The sequence below is a fragment of the Cololabis saira genome, chromosome 22 (assembly GCF_033807715.1).
Source record: "Cololabis saira isolate AMF1-May2022 chromosome 22, fColSai1.1, whole genome shotgun sequence".
In the NCBI taxonomy this organism is placed as follows: Eukaryota; Metazoa; Chordata; class Actinopteri; order Beloniformes; family Belonidae; genus Cololabis; species Cololabis saira.
Genome location: NC_084608.1, coordinates 22,776,366 through 22,798,558, shown reverse-complemented (window position 1 = coordinate 22,798,558; position 22,193 = coordinate 22,776,366). Strand labels below are relative to the sequence as shown.

At 37.7% G+C, this 22,193-nt stretch overlaps 1 protein-coding gene across 1 annotated transcript; it reads left to right on the top strand.

Annotated features, from left to right (window-relative positions):
* Positions 1-13,075: 13,075 nt before the first annotated feature.
* Positions 13,076-21,054, top strand: rdh12l (retinol dehydrogenase 12, like). The gene is made up of 7 exons (XM_061714037.1): positions 13,076-13,212; positions 13,474-13,589; positions 16,059-16,214; positions 16,314-16,418; positions 19,957-20,166; positions 20,296-20,488; positions 20,683-21,054. Exons 1-7 carry the CDS (start codon positions 13,199-13,201, stop codon positions 20,783-20,785), a joined length of 897 nt encoding a protein of 298 aa, XP_061570021.1. The 5' UTR covers positions 13,076-13,198; the 3' UTR covers positions 20,786-21,054.
* Positions 21,055-22,193: the final 1,139 nt, after the last annotated feature.

Sequence of the window (22,193 nt, the reverse complement as noted above, 5' to 3'; positions counted from 1 at the left end):
CACTTCTCCAGCTAAACGCAGTTGCTGGCCAGCTCTCTGCGGTGCAATTACCCCTATCTTCAGATAAAACTAGTTTGTTGAGGAAAAAATATTAACTCTTATTTGTAGCTGCAGAGGAAAAAAATAATCTCACGAGGAAAACAAAAATATTGCTCACGCCTCGGAGCCTCTTCAGCATAATATAGCGGTCAAAAAAAGAAAAGAGAAGTAAGAGGGATACAAAACATGTACTGTATGTTGTACTATTATACTAATTTATTGAAACACATGGCGTGTCAAACATTTACCAAAGCAGCTGCCAAACACTCCTAAACAAGGTAGTAAGACGTGGGTTGTGCAGAACTGCGGCAGTAAATCCTTCTAAAGAGTGGCGCTCCGACGAGGAGCTCCACTCTTTAGTAGGGATTTCATATGGATCCAAACCGTTAATAATCATTATTTTCTCCATATACCGCTCCCTGGCTTCCTTGTTTAAGGTATCCCGGTAAATTCCAGTTCCTTTCCAGCAGTTTAACATTTTTTTTTTGCGTTCCGTCTGTTCACTTGGTGAAAGAGAAAAGTCTGTCCCTTCTTCATTCACTATCAAAACAAATGCACGCAACGGGACAGGATCTTTCCGGCAGTACGCGCTGGTGCTCATCATGGGAAACGTAGTGTTCTTTCTGGTAAAGCACTACCGCTTTTGTCCAAAAGATGCCGCCAAACTCAGCAAAAGCTGGAAGTTACGTTGTGCTGCTTTACAGTTTTTCTTGATTGCCTAAGCATGATTTTCAAAACAGGGCCCGTGGTTTCAAAACACTACACACAATTAGCACAACAATACACCAAATTAGCAAAACACTACAGATCCTTTGCAAAATTAAACACGCTTGTAAGACTATACACTTCTTTTTAAAAACCACACTTTGTTACCATATGAAACAAACACGTCTCACATTACTATACTCTGTTTGCACGAGTTACACTCTGCTGTGATAAACCTAAAACACTTTTAGCACTTCTACGTCCCTATGATTAGAGTAGGCTACTATCAACAAAGTACAAATATACAGTTTTTCTTGATCGTTTTGGCCCATTTTTCCATTCACAGTTTACTTTTTCAAAACAGCTCACACAAAGCCCTTAACAGAAGCTGAAATAACCAAAACACTTTATGATGTTTGCAGAATGACACCACTTTCTCAAAACTTGTCACACATCCATCAAAACCAAACTTTTCCATCAAAACCTAGAATTTTTTCTCAATTGAACATGTGTGTTTTCTCATTTATTTACTGTAACGATGGATAACAAAATTGAAACCACAGCTATCAATATCAACTTTTGTTCTTTTGTTCATAGTATTGACTATTTTACAACTGACAACATACTACAATTTGGGTTTTGTATTGAGCACTCTAACTTAGTTATATAACTTAGAAATATACTGTCACAGAGTATTTACAGTAAAATCAGAAAATGTGTATACAGTAAAATATTGTAGATCTGTTTTTGTATTGCTGAAGTTCCTGTCAACACCATTGATTTACATTTGTTCTACTTTGTACAAAATGTCAAGATTCTGACAGAAAAATATTTATTGCAGTACTTGTCACATGCACATGTAAGCAATCAAAATGACAGGGTTCAATATGCAGTACAACAAAGGTCAATTCTCAAAGAAAGTACTGTAAATGAAACACAATCAAATAAAACCCTGTAAATATGAAAAAAATAAAAATACAGAAAAATTACGCATTGTCGACACGGGCCTGACGATCAGGCCACATGTCCTCGTCCACGTCCTCCTCCATCCATGCTTGGTGTCAACTTCAAGCTATTGACCTCTTTGATAGGTTGAGGACTACTTGCTTTGTTTTGCAAAGAGAGTTCACACAGGTGCTGATAATTTTTTAGAATTGAGAGAGCAGTTCCAATTGGCTGCTACAAAGTGTCTGCAATGTGTTGCCATGGTAAATCAGTTATGTTTTGTGTCTCTTTGTGAGAAGTGTGTTACAGTAACTGTTTTGAAAAGTGTATTACAGTAAAAGTCAAAGAAAATTGTGTGAAAGCAATGAGAAATAGTTACTGTAACTGATTCGCCAGAGAGGACTCTTTCTGTGCAAAGAAGGTGTGAGCATTAGATAAAGTTGACCCATGATGTGCAAAATGTGTCAAAGCAATCGAGAAAAATTGTAGTCTTTCTCTGACTCTTGTGCTTGGAGACCAATGAGCTCACCTGCTGCTTTCTATAGTGTAGATACACCTGATTGGTGTGTCTACACTATAGAAAGCAGCAGGTTCATTTAAGCAAACAAGTGTTTGCACACCTGATGACTGTGTTGAACCAACTGCTTGGACGGTGTGCTAATTTGACAGTCAGTGCTTTGGTATTGCAAAGAAGTGACTTTATGATAGATTTTTGTGTCTAATGTACGTTTAGTGTGTTTAGTGTTTTGAAAATCCCTGTGTGTAGAGTTTTGCAACAAGTGTGAGGTTGACAATGTGCTTATAGTTGTGCAAATATGGGCTGATGTTTTGCTTCTTGAGTGTAAGGTTTTGCTAATAGTGTACTACTTTTAATTTTAGTGTGTAAGCAATCGAAAAAAACTGTAAATGGCTACGTGACGCTTGGTGACGACAGCAATCAAAAGACCACCCCGCCAAATTATTCAAAATGTATACAATTTTACCTGCAGGTTCAGTTGTCATGGATGTGAAATCTATCCCATCTGACTTATTCAACCTGGACTGAATCAAGCTGAATGTAGCACCTCAGTTTGGATTTGTAAAGAGGAGGAAGAGTGAATACATTGGTTGAAGGATGCTGGAGATGTAGGTGTCAAGGAAAAACGACAAAAGAAAAGAGGTCAGGCCAAAGACAGGATTTCTGGATGTGTTGAAAGAGAAGTGACAGAAGAAGATGCAGAAGACAAGGTGTGATGGAAAAGGGTGATCCATCCATTGCAGTACCAAAAGACGAAAATCTAGTTCCAAACACAACCCGTCTATCAGTAAATGTCAGGCGTCGGCTAGGAGGTGTGCTTTCTGTTTCCTTCTCAAAAACATGCTGTATCGTTTAGATCTATGGAGGGGGAAACGTTTTTCATTCCTCAAAAGATGGAGTGACCTTTCAGTGACCGCTTAGCTCGATTTCTCCAGAGAGAAAGAAAACCAGTGAGAAAAAAGACTCAAGCCCAGTCATCAAGGGGGGAGAGTTAAATGCTGTGATGACTTTCGGTCAACTGTGCGAGGGTGAGATGAAGGACTCCGCTATCTGGTATTTAATAAGACTGCTTAAAAAAAAAATACTGTAATTATGGAGGCGCAGATTTGTATCTCAGTGCTGCAGCAGTCAAGAAACCTGTTACAGCTTTAAGATTAGATCAGTAAAGTAAAGACAGACAGTTTGAGCAACAAATAACTGCATTTATGTCTTATGTAACAACTCATAGGGGTGAGGGAGTCCGAGTGGGTGAGAAACCAAAAACAAAGACGTGGTGGTGTTGATGGTGTTGATGGTGCTGAGGAAAGGTAAAGGTTTGTCGTAACGTCGAAGGTGATGGCAGCAGATGAGATGTTTATCATCTCCCACAGATTCAGCTTCATCATCTGAGGTTTTCAGGCCAGACTGCCGGCCGCCTGTGTGTGTGTGTGTGTGTGTGTGTGTGTGTGTGTGTGTGTGTGTGTGTGTGTGTGTGTGTGTGTGTGTGTGTGTGTGTGTGTGGGCAGAGGGATGTGACCTTGGACAGATATTGCTGTGATGTAAACATTTGGACTGTGGCTTTGCCCGTTTAGCTTCTGGTCTCTTTCAGAGACTACGACAATGAGTCGTCTTTTCTCTTTTTTTGGGGGGCTTCTTCTGTTTCAAAGTTATGCTCATAATATTTAGGTTTATACGGTTTATAGTGGAACTCAGTTTATTTATCTCCTTCCACAGTAATCTTTAATCAAACAGTCAATCTCGAGTTGAAGGAACAGTCGGTTTAGTTCATAAAGCACAAAATGTCCTCGTTCTCTGAAAAAATATCATGATTTGGGAACCTCACATGTAGAGTGGTCACTCTATTGAATGTTCATTTTTGTAAATAAATATCTGGGAAGAAAGATTTGGAATATGAAAGTTTCTTTGCAACAATAGTTATATGTTATTGTAAAATTATTTTTGTACCAAAGTGCAAAAGTTGCAATATAATTTTAATATATTGTACAAAAAATTTTAAAAACACCATACATTTTAAAATACGAACATCACTTTTCGTTGAGATCTGGATCTATGAATGTAATTATATTCTTTCAAAAGTAAAATGGGAATTCAAGATGAATTGTGACTCTAAATTTATAGATAACTATGTTTCTGTAGTTATTCTGGGTTGGTGGAAATTTTCTCTTTCTACTCATTTCTTTTGTGGTTTAGCAGCAAAGATTTATTTAACTGTTCATAACTTCTGAAATATTCATCCATCTATCCATCCATCCATCCATCCATCCATCCATCCATCCATCCATCCATCCATCCATCCATCCATCCATCCATCCATCCATCCATTTTCTATACCTGTTTAATCTTGTACAGGGTCACGGGGGTCTGCCGGAGCCCAGACTCTGAAATGGATCGCAAAATAGTGAAAAAAACCAACAACAAAAACTGTCATTCTCCACGAACCTTTCCACATGTGAGACAAGCTGTTGTTAGCCATTGTTAGCACAATTAATTTATAATAACGTGATAGGAAGTATTTAGCCAATAGGAATAATGCAGCAACTCCTTCACTCACAAAAAAACACACAACACTAACGGTATGTCTCAAATGTCACTGTTCTGCTCCACCCTCTCTTTAAAATATGGGTTTTGCTGCAAAAAGACTAAGATGGTAATTACTGGATGCTAAACTAAATGTCAACGAAGAAACCCCTAACATCAAATTTGCAATGTCCATCTCTGATATACAGTCTCTGCTATAACTGATGATTAATGTCTTTCATACTAGCTTATCTGTTACCAGCAACATCTCAACAAGGTCCATGTGGAAATCTCAAACAAAAATGTTATATAAGCCAAATAAGAATGCCACCGTTGGTTCAGCTTCTGCAAAGGCTTTTCTTCTGTCGTTCACAGCGGATTATTTAGGGATTTTTGTCTTGTGCATAAAAATAAGATCTACATCCTCTTGCCCTCCATCTGCCAGAGTAAAGTTAATAGTCTCATCATAGCTAATGGATTGTTCTCATAGTTCACTCAGTGCATCCTTTTGCCTCTCCATTGTCTTTGGTTTCTGGGAAGTTGCTAATGTGGCGCCACTAACGACTTAGGTAAACTGTTATGTCTGATGACAAAACCATCTGTAAACAACAATGACAAACAGTAGGGAGAAAATAGCAAGAAAATAATAAACTATTGAGTATGTGACTTTTAATATGTCCAATAAATAAATAAATACAACAGAGAAATAAAATAAATGAAAAAGAACATCTTAGACTTGCTGTGTACCTTATTTAATGTACTACATACCAACACAAACTACTACAAAGCAATCAAAATAAGTCATGCTGTTATTCCTAAAATACTAAATTAACCAAGAGTCACTTATAAAAAAACACCTCTTGTTATGGTTTCCTTTGTTTATTGCTTAAATAAACCTGGATAAGAAAGTTGAGTCGGGGTGATGGAGGGGGTTCAGTCGGAGTAAGTTCAGATAAAGTTAATTTAGACGCTGGAGTGTCCAGGCTGAGTGAATCAATTTCTCATGATCATATGACTGTTTTGATTCATCATCATCAAAATGGAATTGCAATGTCTGCACTCAGACACCAGATTTACATTAAGTTCCTGATTTCTTACCCCAACCATGACCACTAGCTTCCTGACCCTGACCTGAACTTAATCCAGCACCTTCCCCCTGAAATTTATCCTGTTTGTATGTTTGTTCCCAAGGCAGATCAGCATTTGAAAAGACGCAACCTCCCCAGTAGACACAAAGCAGACTCATCCTTTCCTATGCTGAAATATCTCACAGAGAAAAGGGAAGGAAATGTCTGCTTAGCATAGTCAGCTGATGTCCAGCACAAGGTTTCCTCTTCTGATGGCTGGAGTATAAACCCACTGCTGGTCTGTGGCTCAGGAATGAACCGCTCATGCTGATTTAGTGAAAATTTGGAAAAGAACACTGGATGATTAAGTTTTGTGGAAATCTTTTGCCAGATGACTGAGATGTTGAGCAAGGACATGAATTACCCAAATACCAACCTGTTAATCTGTCTACAGCCTCAACAAAACCACAGAACTGGTACAAAAGCGAAACAAGCGTCCTGAGACGGTTGTTTGCTGCCACCTGCTGGACAAAGTTATACACTACTGGGGTGTGATGTGAGAGTTTCTTACTATTGTGTCTGAACATTTATCATAAAGTGCTTTAAAAGTGTTTTTCTTATTTTTGTTTACAAATACAATTATACTTTAAAGCAGTTTTACAGTATATGTAAAATTTACTCCAAATGGGTAAGACAGTTGGGTAATGTAGTTGAAATATAAATGTTCATGTGCTAAGTGTATTACCTCTAAAAAGGCTTTTAATCGCACAAATGGATTTCTTCTAAATTCCTGAAGATGTTTCACCTTTCAACCAAGGGTTTTTATTCACTGCAACATGTTATATTATATTTCCTTGGAGATTTATTCCAATTCAAACACTATGGACCCAAAATAGCTGTTTTGTTTTTTGTTGGGTTTTTGTTTTGTTTGTTCATTTATATACATACACAATGTTTTACAAGAGTGGATTCACTTTTGACATTAGTGGGAACATAAGTAGCTCTCACCCCTCATTTAACATTTTAATCTGCTTGATACATCCCAAACTGGTTTACGTTAATAACGGCACTGTTATTCAGCTTTTTCATTTCTTTCTGGATATGGCAGAATATTAATTTGTTAGTTCTTGTAATGATAAATTCAAGAGTGCCGTTTTGAAAATGTTTCAGAACTTTACTCCATCTATAGTGGAGTTTAAAACATAAAAACGTAATATCCAAAATTTAAAAAGAAATAACCAACAATATAAACATCTTCTGACCTATTTCGTGCTATATGCAGACTTTACTTGTTGCATTCTAGTTTGTTTGTTTTTTTATGTTTTCTTTTTATAATTATTATAATTTTTTTTTTAATTCAGCTAGGTACAACTCCACGGAAACACATAAAACCAACTAGCACGGTTCATCTTGGCAGCTGATTGATGGGCTTTAGTTTTTATTACAGCCAAAAGCAGCCTGTCGGGATTAAAAGAGATAAAGTCAGTTACATTATGACATTATCTGTGGTGGGACTGAAGAAGAAAAACCTGGTTTTAGCCGTTTCTGTTCCCAACATTCACCTGTGATGGATGTCAAGTACTCACAGTGCTAAAACTCTAAAGTTTTTGTTTATTTTATTTCTTTTTTCCATACCAATACCAATACGTTCTGTGAATTTTCTTCTGTGAAAAATGCAGTTATCCATCGTCTTTTATACTCTATTTTTGCTACATCATAGAAGTGCATGACCTTTTTAGAGGCACTGCTATCACTCAAGTAATAGGCTTTTTAATCTGATAGTAGTTTCAATGATCCTTATTTTTGTTTTTTTTTTTTCTCATGCATAAACCATCCATTCTTTCCAAAAAAAAAAGATGTAAAATATTGATTCATGTGGCAGAAATACACATTCACCTGGAGTATGACACAGAGTTTCAGTAAGGCAAGTTCAGACAGCCTCTTTATCACATGTAAAATACTGAAGGAAACAGCGGTGATGGTTTTGCATCTAACTTCCAAGCAAAAAAAAAGGCTACACGGACAAGCAAATGTAGATCATTTTAGAGAAGTCAGTAGAAGCAAGGCTGCTTTCCATCTCATGGTAAGAATACATTGAAACTGTAAGAAAATCTTCTTCTTTTTTTCAAATAAAAAAAAAACTGTATTACTTCTTGTGTAATCTACTTTCGTCTTGTTGAAAATTCCTCTGTGGTTCAAACATATATACTAATATATAATAATATACAATACAGCTGATTTCTGGTATTAGATGGTGTAAAACCTAAGGAAACATTTCTGACACTGGTCAACATACTGCTGAGGTACAATACAAACCTGCTTCCATCGTGCCAGCTGGTTTTAGAGGGCAGAGTCGACCGCTTGACTCCACTTCTCTTTATTAGGATGTGTGTCTTTTGACAGCAATGTTTCAGCTTTTTGGTACCCACTTCACGGAAACAGAGGAGGCTGGACACACCACTCCGATATCAGTGTGTGTAGTAGGCGAATGTTGTCATGTTGGGATATGTCCTCCAGGGGGCAGCATCGGCAAAGACAAATGTTCTGTAGTCATCAGCGCCACAGCTAATATTCACTGCAGGTTATTTCTGCCATGTTCTTGTTGTGTTTTTAAAAGTCCTGCAGTAAAACCAACATTCCGCCCATCTTCGAGTCATATCATCGATATATTACAGTGTCTGATGTGACAAAACAATGATTCAGTGAATGGCATGTTTGCAAGCCATAGAAAAACCCTAAAGAAAGTATCAAGGTTCTATCTCAAAGTTTTGGAGCTGGCAATGATTCAATTTTTTGAAAGAAATGTTCTCTACTACAGAAAAAAAAAAAGGATTTCACAGTATTTCCTCTTTTAGGAGTGGTTTTCTTTGCGTAACAAAAACTTCTACATATAAAATTTTGAGGAACATAGATGAGTTTTGGGTGTAATTATTAACTGCTGAACTAAGCACTTTTTTCTGACATCATTTAAATAAATAAAAATCACTGATCATATCAGTCACTACTATTGTCAATTCTGTGGTTGTTGAGAGGAGAGAAAAAGATTAAGAGATTAAAAGATTAAGCGCAGTGGCATAATAAATAAAAGTTAGACTTCAGCTAGAGTTACCGTGTAGGACAGAAATGATCATTGTTTAACTTTAAATTCAGAATGGTTTAGATAATTCAGTCAAAGACACCTGTAAACATGCACACACTCCCCATGAGGTCCAGAGAAGGAGTTGCTTATTATTCCGACTGCAGTTTATCAAGGATTTGTGTTGCTCGAGCTTGAGCAACACAAATACCATCTAAAACCCAGGTGTATCATACACCTGGGTTTTATATGGGCCCAACTAGTACATTTCCCAAGTTACTGTTGCTGAATGTTACTGAAACTGCTGGGGATCCACACAATTTTCCTATTTTATTTTTTTCCACACAATTTTCCAGTTTCTTAGCCCATGTCCATTTAGTAATAACCTGATGGTAGACTGTCAGACTCTATTATAAAGAACAAGATTATGAAGGATAAACTGTGTAGTTTTCAATTTATCACAATAAGAGTTGAAGAGGTAGAAAAACTTTTGCATTCCATTAAAAGTGATAAATAAGAGATCCGTAATAAATAAATAAATAGTAAACTTAGATCTCATGACCCTCAGGATCCAGGGTAAAACCTAGAGGGCTGGAATTGTAACAGGGTTGACCTCAGTCCTTTAAGCCATCGTGTCTTCATCACAGCGGTAGAGCCAGTAGGTTCTCGTGAATTAGAAAACTAGCGTAACTAGCTCTACTCAATGGTAGAAGTGCACCATTGTCTTTGTTGCAGCTGTGGAGAAGAAGAAGATAGGAACTGAGATGGCTGCAGCTTTTCTGTTTGCCTGGTTTCCGTGCACGTTTATTTATTTATTTATTACGGATCCACATTAGTCCTCCCTACAGTGAAGACTATTCTTCCTGGGGTCCAACATTGCACACATAAAACAATAAAATACAATCCTTACAATTAAAACATAACTAAATCTAAACAAAAATGATCTGAGATGTAATGGAATTCAACCCTTAAATTGTTGAAACCAGCCAGAACCAAACAACAAAAAATATTCAATTTTACACACTCAGAATTTTAGAATAAACCAAGAATTTAAGAATAAACCAACTAACTAAAACTGACTTCCTTGCTAAGTACTGTTTTTCTTAATTTATTTTTGAATCTAGCTTTATTGTTTATCATGCTTAAATGTGGTGAAAGCTTATTCCAATAAGTCACTGCTCTATACATTGTAGCCCTCTTTAGTGCGTTGGTTCTTGGTAGAGGAAGAGTAAAGTGAACACCAGACGCAGATCTGGTTGCATAGCCATGTTGAGTATTGCTGGGTTTTAGATGTGATGACAAATTGATAGGTTTACCAATATTCCAGATGTTGAAACAAAATTTTACCAGGCTACACGCCAGCCTTTGGTCAACTTTTATCCAGGACAATGCGGCATGCATCCACTCATCACTACTCCTAGCAGAGCAGCGGAGAGCGAGGGCCGCCCTGCTCTGTGTGAGCTGGAGTTTGTCTAAGTCTTGTCTTGTAGCACTGGACCATATTGTTGGGCAGTAATCAAGAATGGATAGTACTAAAGATTGTAATGCCAATTTTACTGTTGAGTCAGTCAACAGGTGAGCTCCTCTTCTAATCATTGAAATATTACTACTCATTTTAGATACAATTTTATTGATATGTGAAGACCAGGAAAGTGTTTCACACCCAACAACTTGGCCTTTCTGAACCTGCTCAATAATGACATCATGCAAAGCAAGACTTAGTTCAGGATTAGATCTTAGCATGTATCTAGAACCCACAATAATACTCTTTGTTTTAACAACATTCAATTATAACCTGTTTTCAGTAACCCAGTTGGAGACCATCATCAACTCATCTTGCAACAACTTATTAATACACACTACATTTTCTGCAGAGACATACACTGTAGTGTCATCTGCATAGATTTCCATACATGCACTTTTTAATACATGTGGTAAATCATTTACAAATATAGAATAGAGCAATGGACCTGGGCAGCTCCCTTGGGGGACACCACATTGAGAGGTTAAAATATCTGAAAGGCTTCCATTAAACATTACACATTGCTGTCTATTACCAAATAACTGTTCATAAATTTAATAACTTGTGCTTTAAAATTATATGCCAAAGGTTTCTTGAGTAGTAATTCATTATCAATGATATCAAACTAAAATCCAAAAGCACAGCACCAACCATAGACTTCTTGTCAATATATTTAAGCCAATTTTCAGTTAGTGATCTTAGTGCTGTGCTCGTGGAATAGCCTGGCTTATACATATTATTTTCCCCATTAATTTACTTAACACTGGTAGAATACTCACAGGCCTACTATTTGGACCTGCAAAAGGCTCCCTGCTGTTTTTTGACAGCGGAACAACCTTCGCTATCTTCCATGGCTGTGGATTAACACCATTTTCAATACATAAATTGAAGATATGGCATATCCGCTTCTGAATAGACGTAATCGCCAGCCTCAGTAACCTACCATCTAAATTATCAACACCACATGGCTTATCACTTTTAATGGAATGCAAAAGTTTTTCTACCTCCTCTACTCTTATTGTCCTAATTTGAAAACTACACAGTTTATCCTTCATAATCTTGTTTTCTTTATAATAGAGTCTGACAGTCAGTCTGACGTTGATGGTGGCCATGACTGATAGGAAATAACTAGGGCTGAAGAAGGACATCCGGATAACTAAACAACATCCTCTCTTGCCTACAGTATTACAGAATACACAAACAGCACCGAGTTACCCCCCACATGCAGCAGTTTTTTAGGGCTGCAATGAAGTAACTTAAGGAAGGTAGGGCCTTGTTTTATTTCTGTTATAAGGTCAGATCCTGTAATGGGGACACACAACAGTCATGACCCTGTAAAAGTACCCCAGACACTCTAGACTCCCCATTTTGTGACCCACAATAGCAAAACCTAAGGGACTTGCCATTTACCCTTTCAAGCCTGAAAGATCTGCATGTTCGTTTGTCTGGTGCACCATAAGAAAACCAGTCAACAGAATCAAATGTTAAGACAAGCCTTTATTATATCATGCACAATATTTTCCAGCCGGAGGTACACTTTTCTCAAACCACAGAGGTAGGAAAAGAAATGCACAATGTGGTCATCGATCCAGTCGTATTTATACTGAAGAAGGAGGTTTTTTGTAGGTTATAGGTGCGGATGTTGAACCTTATCTGTGGGGAAAGAAACCTAAACATGTCACACTTTCAGCCATATACTGTATATCCTGCTGATTGTTTCTTACTTAAGATGTTACCTCAACAAATACCTAAGATCACTAAAACTTTTGAGAAAAACAGGATGGAACCTTTCAGTTTTAAAACATCTGTGTCTCTTCATTGTCTTCATCTAAAAAAGAACTCAGCAAAACAGTGTATTCCTACAAACCAGGATGTCGTCCTGCGCTGAGAGTTACCACCAGTGTAGAATTTTATAGAAAAAAACCCTCATACCTTAAACAATTTCATAAAATCCTAACAAACCCAAGACCAATTTTTAATCCTGACGGCATCCACAGACAAGCCTGTATTTTGCAAACTATTATTATTATTATCATTAGTAGTAGTAGTATTAAGGCAAAGCAAGGCAAGGCAAATGTATTTGTAGGCTATAGCACAATTCAACACAAGGCAATTCAAAGTGCTTTACATCAACATTAAAAGCGGCCAGACACTATTAAACAGTAAATAACAAATAAAATGAAATAAAATGATAAGAAAAGAGGTAAAGTAATAAAAAGCACAAGTTGTTAAAAGGTAAGGGCAGTAGAGTACAGCAGGTAAGTATTTAATTTAAGAGTATGCTTCAGTAAACAGTAATGTTTTTAGGCCTGATTTAAAGGAGCTGACAGTTGGAGCAGACCTCAGGTCTACAGGAAGTTTGTTCCACCGGTGAGGAGCAGAATAACTGAACCCTGCCTCATTGATTAAAAATAAAAAAATTAATAATAATAGTAGTAGTAGTTTTATTTTTACTATATAGTATATAAACAAATACAAAGGTGTGTTTGTCTCAAATAGGTTACAGTTAAACCTGGACTCTCCACCCAACCGGTGCAACCCATAATAACAATCCATCATCCCCGACCCGAAAGGGACCCGCCCCAGAGGACAGATTATCCAATCAGAATACTCCAAATCCGGTTTTCTCGCATCCCATTGGCTGAAAGTCCAGCCTATGGAGGCGGACTACATGTGCCAGTTCCGCCTCGCAGCCGCCGCCTGCTCCGTCCAACAGTGTTGATTTGAGTTGGTCAGGTTTGTCAGGTTTCCAGGTATTTCTGGGTTGGTTTTTTTTTTTAGTATCGAGCTGTCTGGTGTGTTAAACTGACATGCAAGCTTTAAGGTGAGAAAACTTTTATTTTCACGATAAAAAACTACTTTAACCCCTTTTCCTAACATATTGTGTAAGTATATAGGCTACCTACATTGAATGTCTATATAAAAAAAAGCTTTAATAATGCCAAGTAGATGGCTAATGTTTGTGGATAAACGTTTCCTTTATAAATGGTAGGACTAACAGGGAGTTTTCATGTTACTTTGTGAATTTGCTTGGTCATGTAAACGCCTTTTGTGAAAGCACAGCTGCGGTTTCTCAATATTGCAGTAATCTCTTCCGGGCTGCCTGGTCTTCTGATGCCAGGCTTGATGGCAAGACTGTGGTTATCACCGGGGCCAACACTGGCATCGGCAAGGAAGCCGCCATGGACCTGGCAAAGAGAGGTACAGTTCATTTAAAACATTGAAACGTTTCATCTTTTCCTTTAAAAAAAAAAAAAAAAAAAGAAAAGTTAATTGCATCAATGTCATTACATTTTGAAGTGTTTCTGCTCTTTTGTGTTGACTTCCATAGGGCCACTGGTATTACAAATGCACCCTGGGGAGTCTCTTTTAAATGTTTTGTTTTTGTGTTTTGTCTACAATGCTTCTGTTTGTAATTGTCTGGCAGGACACACATACTTGTTGCATTTGACAAGCCATTGATATTCAAATTGCTATGTGACCGGATATGCAACTGGGGAAGTTTAACTTTCATTGACAAGTAATACAAAGATAGAAAAACCCACAATTTAGTTTTGCAACACATGATGTCACATCAGACAGTGTCAATGACCAGCAAGACTGACAAAGCCCAAAATGCATCACAGATTAATCCCCTTTCAATTATGAAAGACCTTCTTTTATAAAAAAGTTATCTGTTTTATAATCACAGTCAGCACATACAGCTCAAGGATGTGGAACTGGAAAGTTTTAAAGGTTTATTTCAAAAGAAAGACACTCTTGTTCAGAATCCCTTTGATATTTGTAGCCGTGTGAATAATTACAACACCAGTTTTATTAGCTCTTACGTATTCATGTGTTTTCAGGCGCTTTTCAGATGCTGTTGAACATTAAACAAATGTATAACCTGAATACTGAGTATAATGTTCACCAGTTCCAGCCAGCACTCCTCCAACAGCTTTGTCATACTTAACAACTGTTTACTTTCTAACTTTCTTTTCTACAGCACATTTCGAACATGTAAGCACAGACACTTGCCCAACATTCCAGACACGGGCGAGCTTGAAAGAAATTTCAGCAAACTTTAAGGGACATTCCGGCTTCAAAAACAACCTTCAGTCTATTGTTGGATAGCAAGGAGTGTAAACTTGTTATTGTGGAGCCAAAATGACAGGTGTCAATGCAGTTTTGACCTTAAAAGAAATGTATGTTTGCAGCATCCCTTTCCCTTCCTTGACACCTTGTCTTTAGTCAGTAGAAGTGGACTTCTGATGTTGCACAGACTACTGTCAACAGATGCAAAAGGAGGAGGAGAGTTCATGGCCTCTGCATCCGTAGAACTGGATCGGTACCTTATACATTGGTCAAAATCTGCAAACCGTTGGAAGCATAGACAATTACAATACAAAGTTAGAACATGGGCAGGACAACGGGCTGGAAAAATCAGTGGTACTAAAAAGAAACATCTGCGTGGACATTAGGTCAGTGACATTTGGGTGACAAAAAAGATCTTAAAGATGAAGAGCCTCTCATAAGTGAAGATTAGCAGAGGTTCACCAGTCTGCACAAAACTGCATTGAAGTGTTTATGAAACAATTACCGGTACAGGTACATCTTCCTTAGTAAAATTGCCGCACAAAAAAGCAAAGGCTTTGCTTATCCCATGCATAATGTTATCAAAAGATTTCAGAGAATCTGTTGAAATCGGTGCGCATAGGACAAGGCGGAAAATGAATATGAACATGATCCACAGATGCTGCCGTCTTCTCTGGGCCAACATTAATTTAAAACAGACTCGGGCAGAGTGGGAAACGGTCCTGTGATCAGATAAATTAAAATCTGAAGTTCTTTTTAAAAGCCATGGTCACCACGTGCTCCAGACGAGAGGGAGGGAGACCATCTTGCTTGTTATCAGTCCTTAAATTAGAGGCCGGTAATCTGATGGGATTTAAAGGGAAACATTTATGCTATATAATAAACACAGGCTTTAGAGCAACAAAGACTCCCGCCCACATGTATTTTTCAGGGAAGGTCTTGCATCTTTCAGCAAGACGAAGCTTCACTCTATACTCCACCCACTAACATAAAAGCATGGCTTCAAAGTAAAAGAGTCTAGTTGCTGGGCTGGTCCGTCTGGACTCCAGACCTTTCACCAGTGGAAGATATTGGACGCAACATAATACAAAACGATACAACAAAAATGACGATCCAGTTTGAGCAGCTCAAAGCTTACATCAGGCAAGGATGGGACAACACTCCTGGCCCAGAACTCCAGTAGCCGGTCTCCTCCGTTCCCAGATGTATGGAGCAAGCTGTGAATTAGTTTGCTTTTTTTAATGTGACTTTTAACAAGCTGCAATAATAATTTAATATTTTTATTGATAATGTGGCTCCTGAAAACACTTCACTGCAATAATGCAGACATTAGTTTATTCATATCCTTGTTTGAGAAGTAAAGTATAATTTAAATGTTGCTTCTTTTTTTATGTTTTATATGCTCATGTCATTTTGTGTTAATTAAATTTTTTCTAAATATGAAGTGCAGCACACTTTTTGGTCATTAGAGGGAGCTGTTTATCCATTTTCCAACAAATTTCCTGTATATCTGTTGATTTTGTTTGTTTGCATATATACTGTTTGCTCATGCAGTTACAAATTATTGCTGTTTTTTTTGTTTGTTTGTTTCTTTAGGGGCTCGGATCATCATAGCATGCCGAGACATGGAGAAAGCTGAAGTGGCTTTGAAAGAAATCATCGATAGCTCCCTCAGCGACAACGTTGTGTGCATGAAGCTTGACCTGGCAGACACCAAATCCATCAGAGAATTTGCAGAAGCCATCATTAAAAGTACAATAGTTTGTTGCTTAGATAACCAGCACACACAGGTGCCTAAAAGCTGCATTGTTTTGCATTTTCATGATTTTTTTTTTCGCCCCACTCCTCCAGATGAGCCAAAACTCAACATCCTCATCAACAACGCAGGCGTCATGGTTTGTCCTTTTGGGAAAACGGCAGATGGCTTTGAAATGCAGATCGGCGTCAATCACATGGGTAAACTCTTTTTTCTTTTTTAGTTTCCTGTTCTTGTTTGTCTGAATTGTAACTCAGAAGAAAAACAACATTGGTAGATCAGAGGAAGTTCAAGCTTTGCCGCTTATGGAAACACATATTCAAATAATTACAAACCGTTGGGTCCTAGCTGATACGGTCGGGAACTTTATTTTGTGTTTCCATTATAAAAGGGTTCCATACAATCGACCCAAACTGCCCTCTTCAGTTGTAGGTCCAAAGGATAATGATACGGTTAGGGTGGAGCTACTGGCGTCACACAATACACTCCGTTGATTGGTGGACAGGAAAACGTCACTGCCCATGACAAAACACGTTTTCTTCTCTTTTCAGCTGTTTCTGTTTGCAACCTGCAACCTTGTCTTATACAACATGGCATGATTCGTACATGCAAAGAACCAAAAGCTAAGCATAACAAAAAAGACCTGCTGGATGACATCCATTGTTTTTTGTAGCGTTACGTTAGTCGTGGTACTCGTATGATACCACACTAGGCATTTGTTTTAAACCCTGCAAGCCCAGCTCATCATCAAACGACCACAAGGAGGCACAACGATCATATACAATGAACCTCATTCACTTCCGTGAAAATGGCTAGATGAGACTGACCTGTCACATTTGCGCATGGTTACAGTTTATTGATGTATTTATTTAATTTTTGTATTTATTTATAACTGTCTGCTTATACATCAACGGTTGATAACAGATTTGACAAATCCTTCAACTCACGTATGCATTTTGATCCTGCAACAGATGTTTGTTGTTTTTTTTTGGCAAGGTCATAGTTTAGAAGTTGACTTATTGTTGGTTTGTGCTCTTTTGTGTTTTTATTTAAAAATCCGACAGCACTCACTTGAAGTACAAAACTTTAATATATGGTAAATCACTGCACAGCAGCAGAAAAAGCGGACGCGTTTCAGCTTACAGCCGTCCTCAGCGATGAATGATTAAGTGGGTGTCACCCATTTAACAGAAGCCAACCAATCAAACTGAAACTGAAACTGAACCAATCAAAATAAAAACCATACATCAATCATGGAAGAGCCATGAAAATATATGTAGATGGTGATTGTACAGTCACATATCTATTCCCGATGCCACTATAGATCTATGCACATTATCTTGTATTGTTTTAGTTGATTCTTTGGTTTTTGTGGCCTACTTAAACATCTTTCTAGTTGTATCAATTTGTTATTTTTCTTTGATGTACTCATATTTTCTATTTTTTCTATTGTATTTAAATATTTTCATGGCTCTTCCATGATTGATGTATGGTTTTTATTTTGATTGGTTCAGTGTTGATCAGAGTCAGCTGGCTTCTGTTAAATGGGTGACACCCACTTAATCATTCATCGCTGAGGACAGCTGTAAGCTGAAACGCGTCCGATTTTCTGCTGCTGCGCAGTGATTTACCATATATTAAAGTTTTGTACTTCAAGTGAGTGCTGTCGGATTTTGATTTTTTGATATGTTTTTTGGACTGGCACCCGGTGACACACTTTTACTCTTGTTGAGTGAGCACGCCAAGACTGCCGATTACTTTATTTAAAAATTGTCAACTTAGTTTTTAAAATTTTTTCTTCTCTTATTATTGTAACGTCCATACAGATTGTTAAACAGTAACATTCCCCACACACTTGTCAATAAAGGCAAGTCAAGTTTATTTGTGCAGCCCAGTTCATGGATGAGACGATTCAAAGTGCTTTCCATTAAAAGATTTCAAAAAATCTATTAAAAAGTAAAAGAGTTTACAAGCAGACATTAAAAAAAGACAGACATCAGTTAAAAATAAACAACTGAAATGTAACAAATAAAGGTTGCAGTGCATTATGGTGGATTACTGAAAAGCAGCAGTAAACAAAAAGGTTTTTAACCTTGACTTAAAGCAAATGAGAGTTTCAGCAGCCCTGACGGATTCTGGTTCTGGTGTTCCACAGGTGAGCCGTGTTCGGTTCTCACAAAAAAAAACTCAAATGACATATTAAACCATCTTATTATCTTGCAAAAATCAAGGCAAGATGCCGAAGCAGTGTGTCGATAAATGACTTCATCTCATGATTCAAATGCCTGTAGTGGCCCACCTTCAGCACGAATACCTTGAAACTAAATATCTCCTGCATGACATTACCTCTTACATAGTTGAGGAAAAATTTGACCCCGTCATAACAGCATTCTTGCAGGAATTCCCTCTTCTCTCAAGAAACATTCTGCCACAGCATTTGAAAGGGATTAACATCTGGGCTTCTGTTGCATGACCCAGTTCTGGCCAAGCTATAAATGTTGGACAGATTGCTTTGCGTTGATTATAGCTTCAAAACAAACCCAAATGATCACCACCATGCTTGGCAGTTGGTATTAGGTGTCTGTGTTGACCCAGGAGTCAGCACTCGGTTAAGTTTGTCTTCAGTTCAGAGATTACTGTTCCAGTTCGTTCACTTAAGAGGCACAAACCTTTAAACTTCTAAAGCTTGGAGGTGCTTACTCTTGATGATTGATTTATTCAAGTGTATTTTAACAGTAGCACCTGGCTTCTGCTTATCCCTTTATTTCCCGTAGAAATAGCAATTAGTCATTTTTCATGCTTCTGTAAATTGCCCAAGTTTTTGTGAAGAATTAACAGTGCTTGGCATGTCAGGTATTATTGTTCATATAAGTTGTTCTTTTTAGTCATGTTCTAATATGTAAAAGCTGATAAATGAAAGAACCACTTTTGTTAAACAATCAGAATACTGACTCCCTCTTGGGTTTTTACGAGGCTTTGATGTTCAGGGACAAAACTGGGTGTTTTGCTGTTTTTATTTTGAAATAACTTATTGCCACAGAAGCGAAGAGAGCAAGGAGATCAATACAAAGTTGCTGGAGGTGATCACTTTCATTCTATGTCCAACAAGGCGTTGAATGGGATGAAAATGGTTTAAGTTGTATCCCTAGTCTTTATTCATCAGGTCTTAACCTGTGGTAGGTTTTGGACTTGACTTGAACCACCGTCATAAAAACATCTAGTGAAGAGGTGACTGATAGATCACCAGGTTGAGCTGTTGTCCTCATGTAGCTGCCTCTGCTTTGAGACCCGGTTTGTGGGCCTTTTTAATGTGTTTCTGCCACCATTTTTAACAACTAAGGCCACTAAAATAACGTACTGCTAAAAACAATATTGACGCCAAGGAGTATTGATGCTGTTCTCTGTGGCATGTGGTTGCTGAAAGACTTCCTAAAACATGTCATTCTTGCTTTTCCTTTTGTTTGTAATCATGGATTCATGCTATAAAATTCAAATCATTTGATGGCATGGTTAGAAATTAGGAACATTTCACCACAAATACCCATTTTTGTTATAGATCAAAATATATATTGCATGAAATTAATTCAGGAGACAATTTCTTTGTTTTTTGTCTGCATTTGCTTCAAGTTTTAGCAATGCAAATTGTGTTTATTAAAGGCCATAAGGCCATTTTTTTCTCTGAAATTCTCAATTCTGGTATCCCAGAGTTAAATTTGAAAGCCTTTTCTCCCACTCCAGGTCATTTCCTGCTGACGTCTTTGTTGCTTGACCTGATTAAAAGATCGGCCCCAGCCAGGATAATCAATGTGTCTTCCATGGCTCACGCCTGGGGCTCCATCAACCTGGAGGACATCAACAGTGAGAAGAGCTACAACAAGAGCAAAGCCTACGCCCAGAGCAAGCTGGCAAACGTCCTCTTCACCCGATCACTGGCTAAAAGACTAGAAGGCACGTATTTGCGCTTTTTTTCTGTCATTTTAGCAGTTTTGAGGTATTTTACTTTGACAAAAACTTAGTAAACAAAAAGACAAATTGGTTTGTGATGAAATGTATTGTTAATCAGTTACATATGTGTAGGCTCCGACGTGACGACGTACTCTCTCCATCCTGGAGTCGTTCAGACGGACTTGTGGCGTCACCTGAGCCTCTTTGAGCAGTTCTTCATGAAAATAGCCAGTCCTTTCACCAAAAACTCTGTCCAGGGAGCTCAGACGACAATTTACTGTGCCGTGGAACCATCACTGGAGAAAGAGAGCGGTGGATACTACAGGTACTGGGTTTTGACATCCAGAAGTTTTATGAAACTTCAATGTGGAGGACAACAAGATCACTCAAAGCAAATCATTTCTGTCTTTCTGAGTGTTTTATCACATAACAGTGTCTTGCAGAGATATCATGTCCTACGCATCTACAGCGCGAGTAACAGAATTTAAAGTTGTTTATCTAATGCATCTTTTCTTGCAGCGATTGCGCTCTCTCCAACTGCTCCGCTGCCGGAAAAGACGACGACTTGGCTCAGAAGTTGTGGGAGCTGAGCTGCCGAATGCTCTCCATATCATGGGAATAAACCTGACTAGATCAAAAAGAAAGCTTTTACACCCTCATATGTTGCTTTTTCTTTTTTTTTTAAGAATTCAGCATGTCTTGTTTCACAAACACTATTCGCAGGAAAACGACTGTCTTAATGTTCATGTGCTGTCCATGTAATATTCTTCTAACAGTTCTTGCATGTATATTTGTATATGCATATAGGTTTTAAATTCTAAGTATTTCTAATAAAAGCCTTAAAACAAATATACATTTTTATCTATTTTGATGTAACTCATGTTTTGATACAATTTCAGAGTACAGCTGTTCAGTCATGTGATTTCTGTCTTTTTCTACATTTTACTGGATTTGTATGATTTTTCTAGCAGTTAACTGTTATAATCCTTAATCTTGTCTATGTTTTCAAATGCTTTATACTTAAATAATTAAAATCAAAGTATGTTCGGGCCAAAAATAAATAATTTGTATCATCGGTGATGTGTCCTGTGGTCCCTCAGGGTGGCCTAGCTGGCCCTGTTCTGAGTATCTTTGTGAATTAATGTGTATTGTTTATGGAAAAACAAAATATGTTTTCCTTGAATCCTTCTGTTTTTATGTGTTTCTCTTCAGCACTGTCTGTGAACGTACTGGACAGATTGCTAGTCCTTGTGATGAACAATTAGGTGTCACGAAAGGCTTTTGAAGCCTTTTCCAGCTCTGTGTGTGTCTGTAAACCTTCCTCTGCGTTCAGTTCAGGAGGAAGATATTGTAGACTGGCTCGCAGCAATCTGACTCTGTTTTTAACGGGGAGCAGCATCTCTACCACCCACACTGCAATCTTATTTGCGTAATTGCAACTCCTGACCAGGTAGCATTCAGAGAGGCTGATTCACTCGTAGATTCTTCCACTCTGGACTGTAAACATTTGGCATGTAGCATAAAGAGTACAAGTGTGTGCGATTAATAATCAGATTGTGGTTGCCTTTGTGACAATTAAACCATAATATTTTCTGAATTCAATAAGTGAAAATTATAAAGATTTCACAATTTTCCTTGGACAATAATTCAATGATTTTCCTTGAAATAATTTCAAAAGTTGTTATATATTAACAATTTGAACATAGGTTGATCATGTGAATTGTACAATTCATTTTATTACTACCAAGAGCCGTGGCCTCATTTTACCCCCCTTTACAGAAATAACAACTGAAATACTTAATTACTTGGTCTCTTCAATGGTAGAATGGCTTTTAGGTCGTTTGAGAAGGAATGGGAGTCTTAAAATGGGTAAAATCTTTAATGTAACAACTTATTTTAGAATATGCTGTAGGCCTGAAATGCAAAAATGGATGGCATTGATCCATTAATCCTTTATCTGTACCTGCTTGATCCTATTCAGGGTTATCTGGATCTGCAGGAATCACCAGTTAGCCCATCCTACATATTTT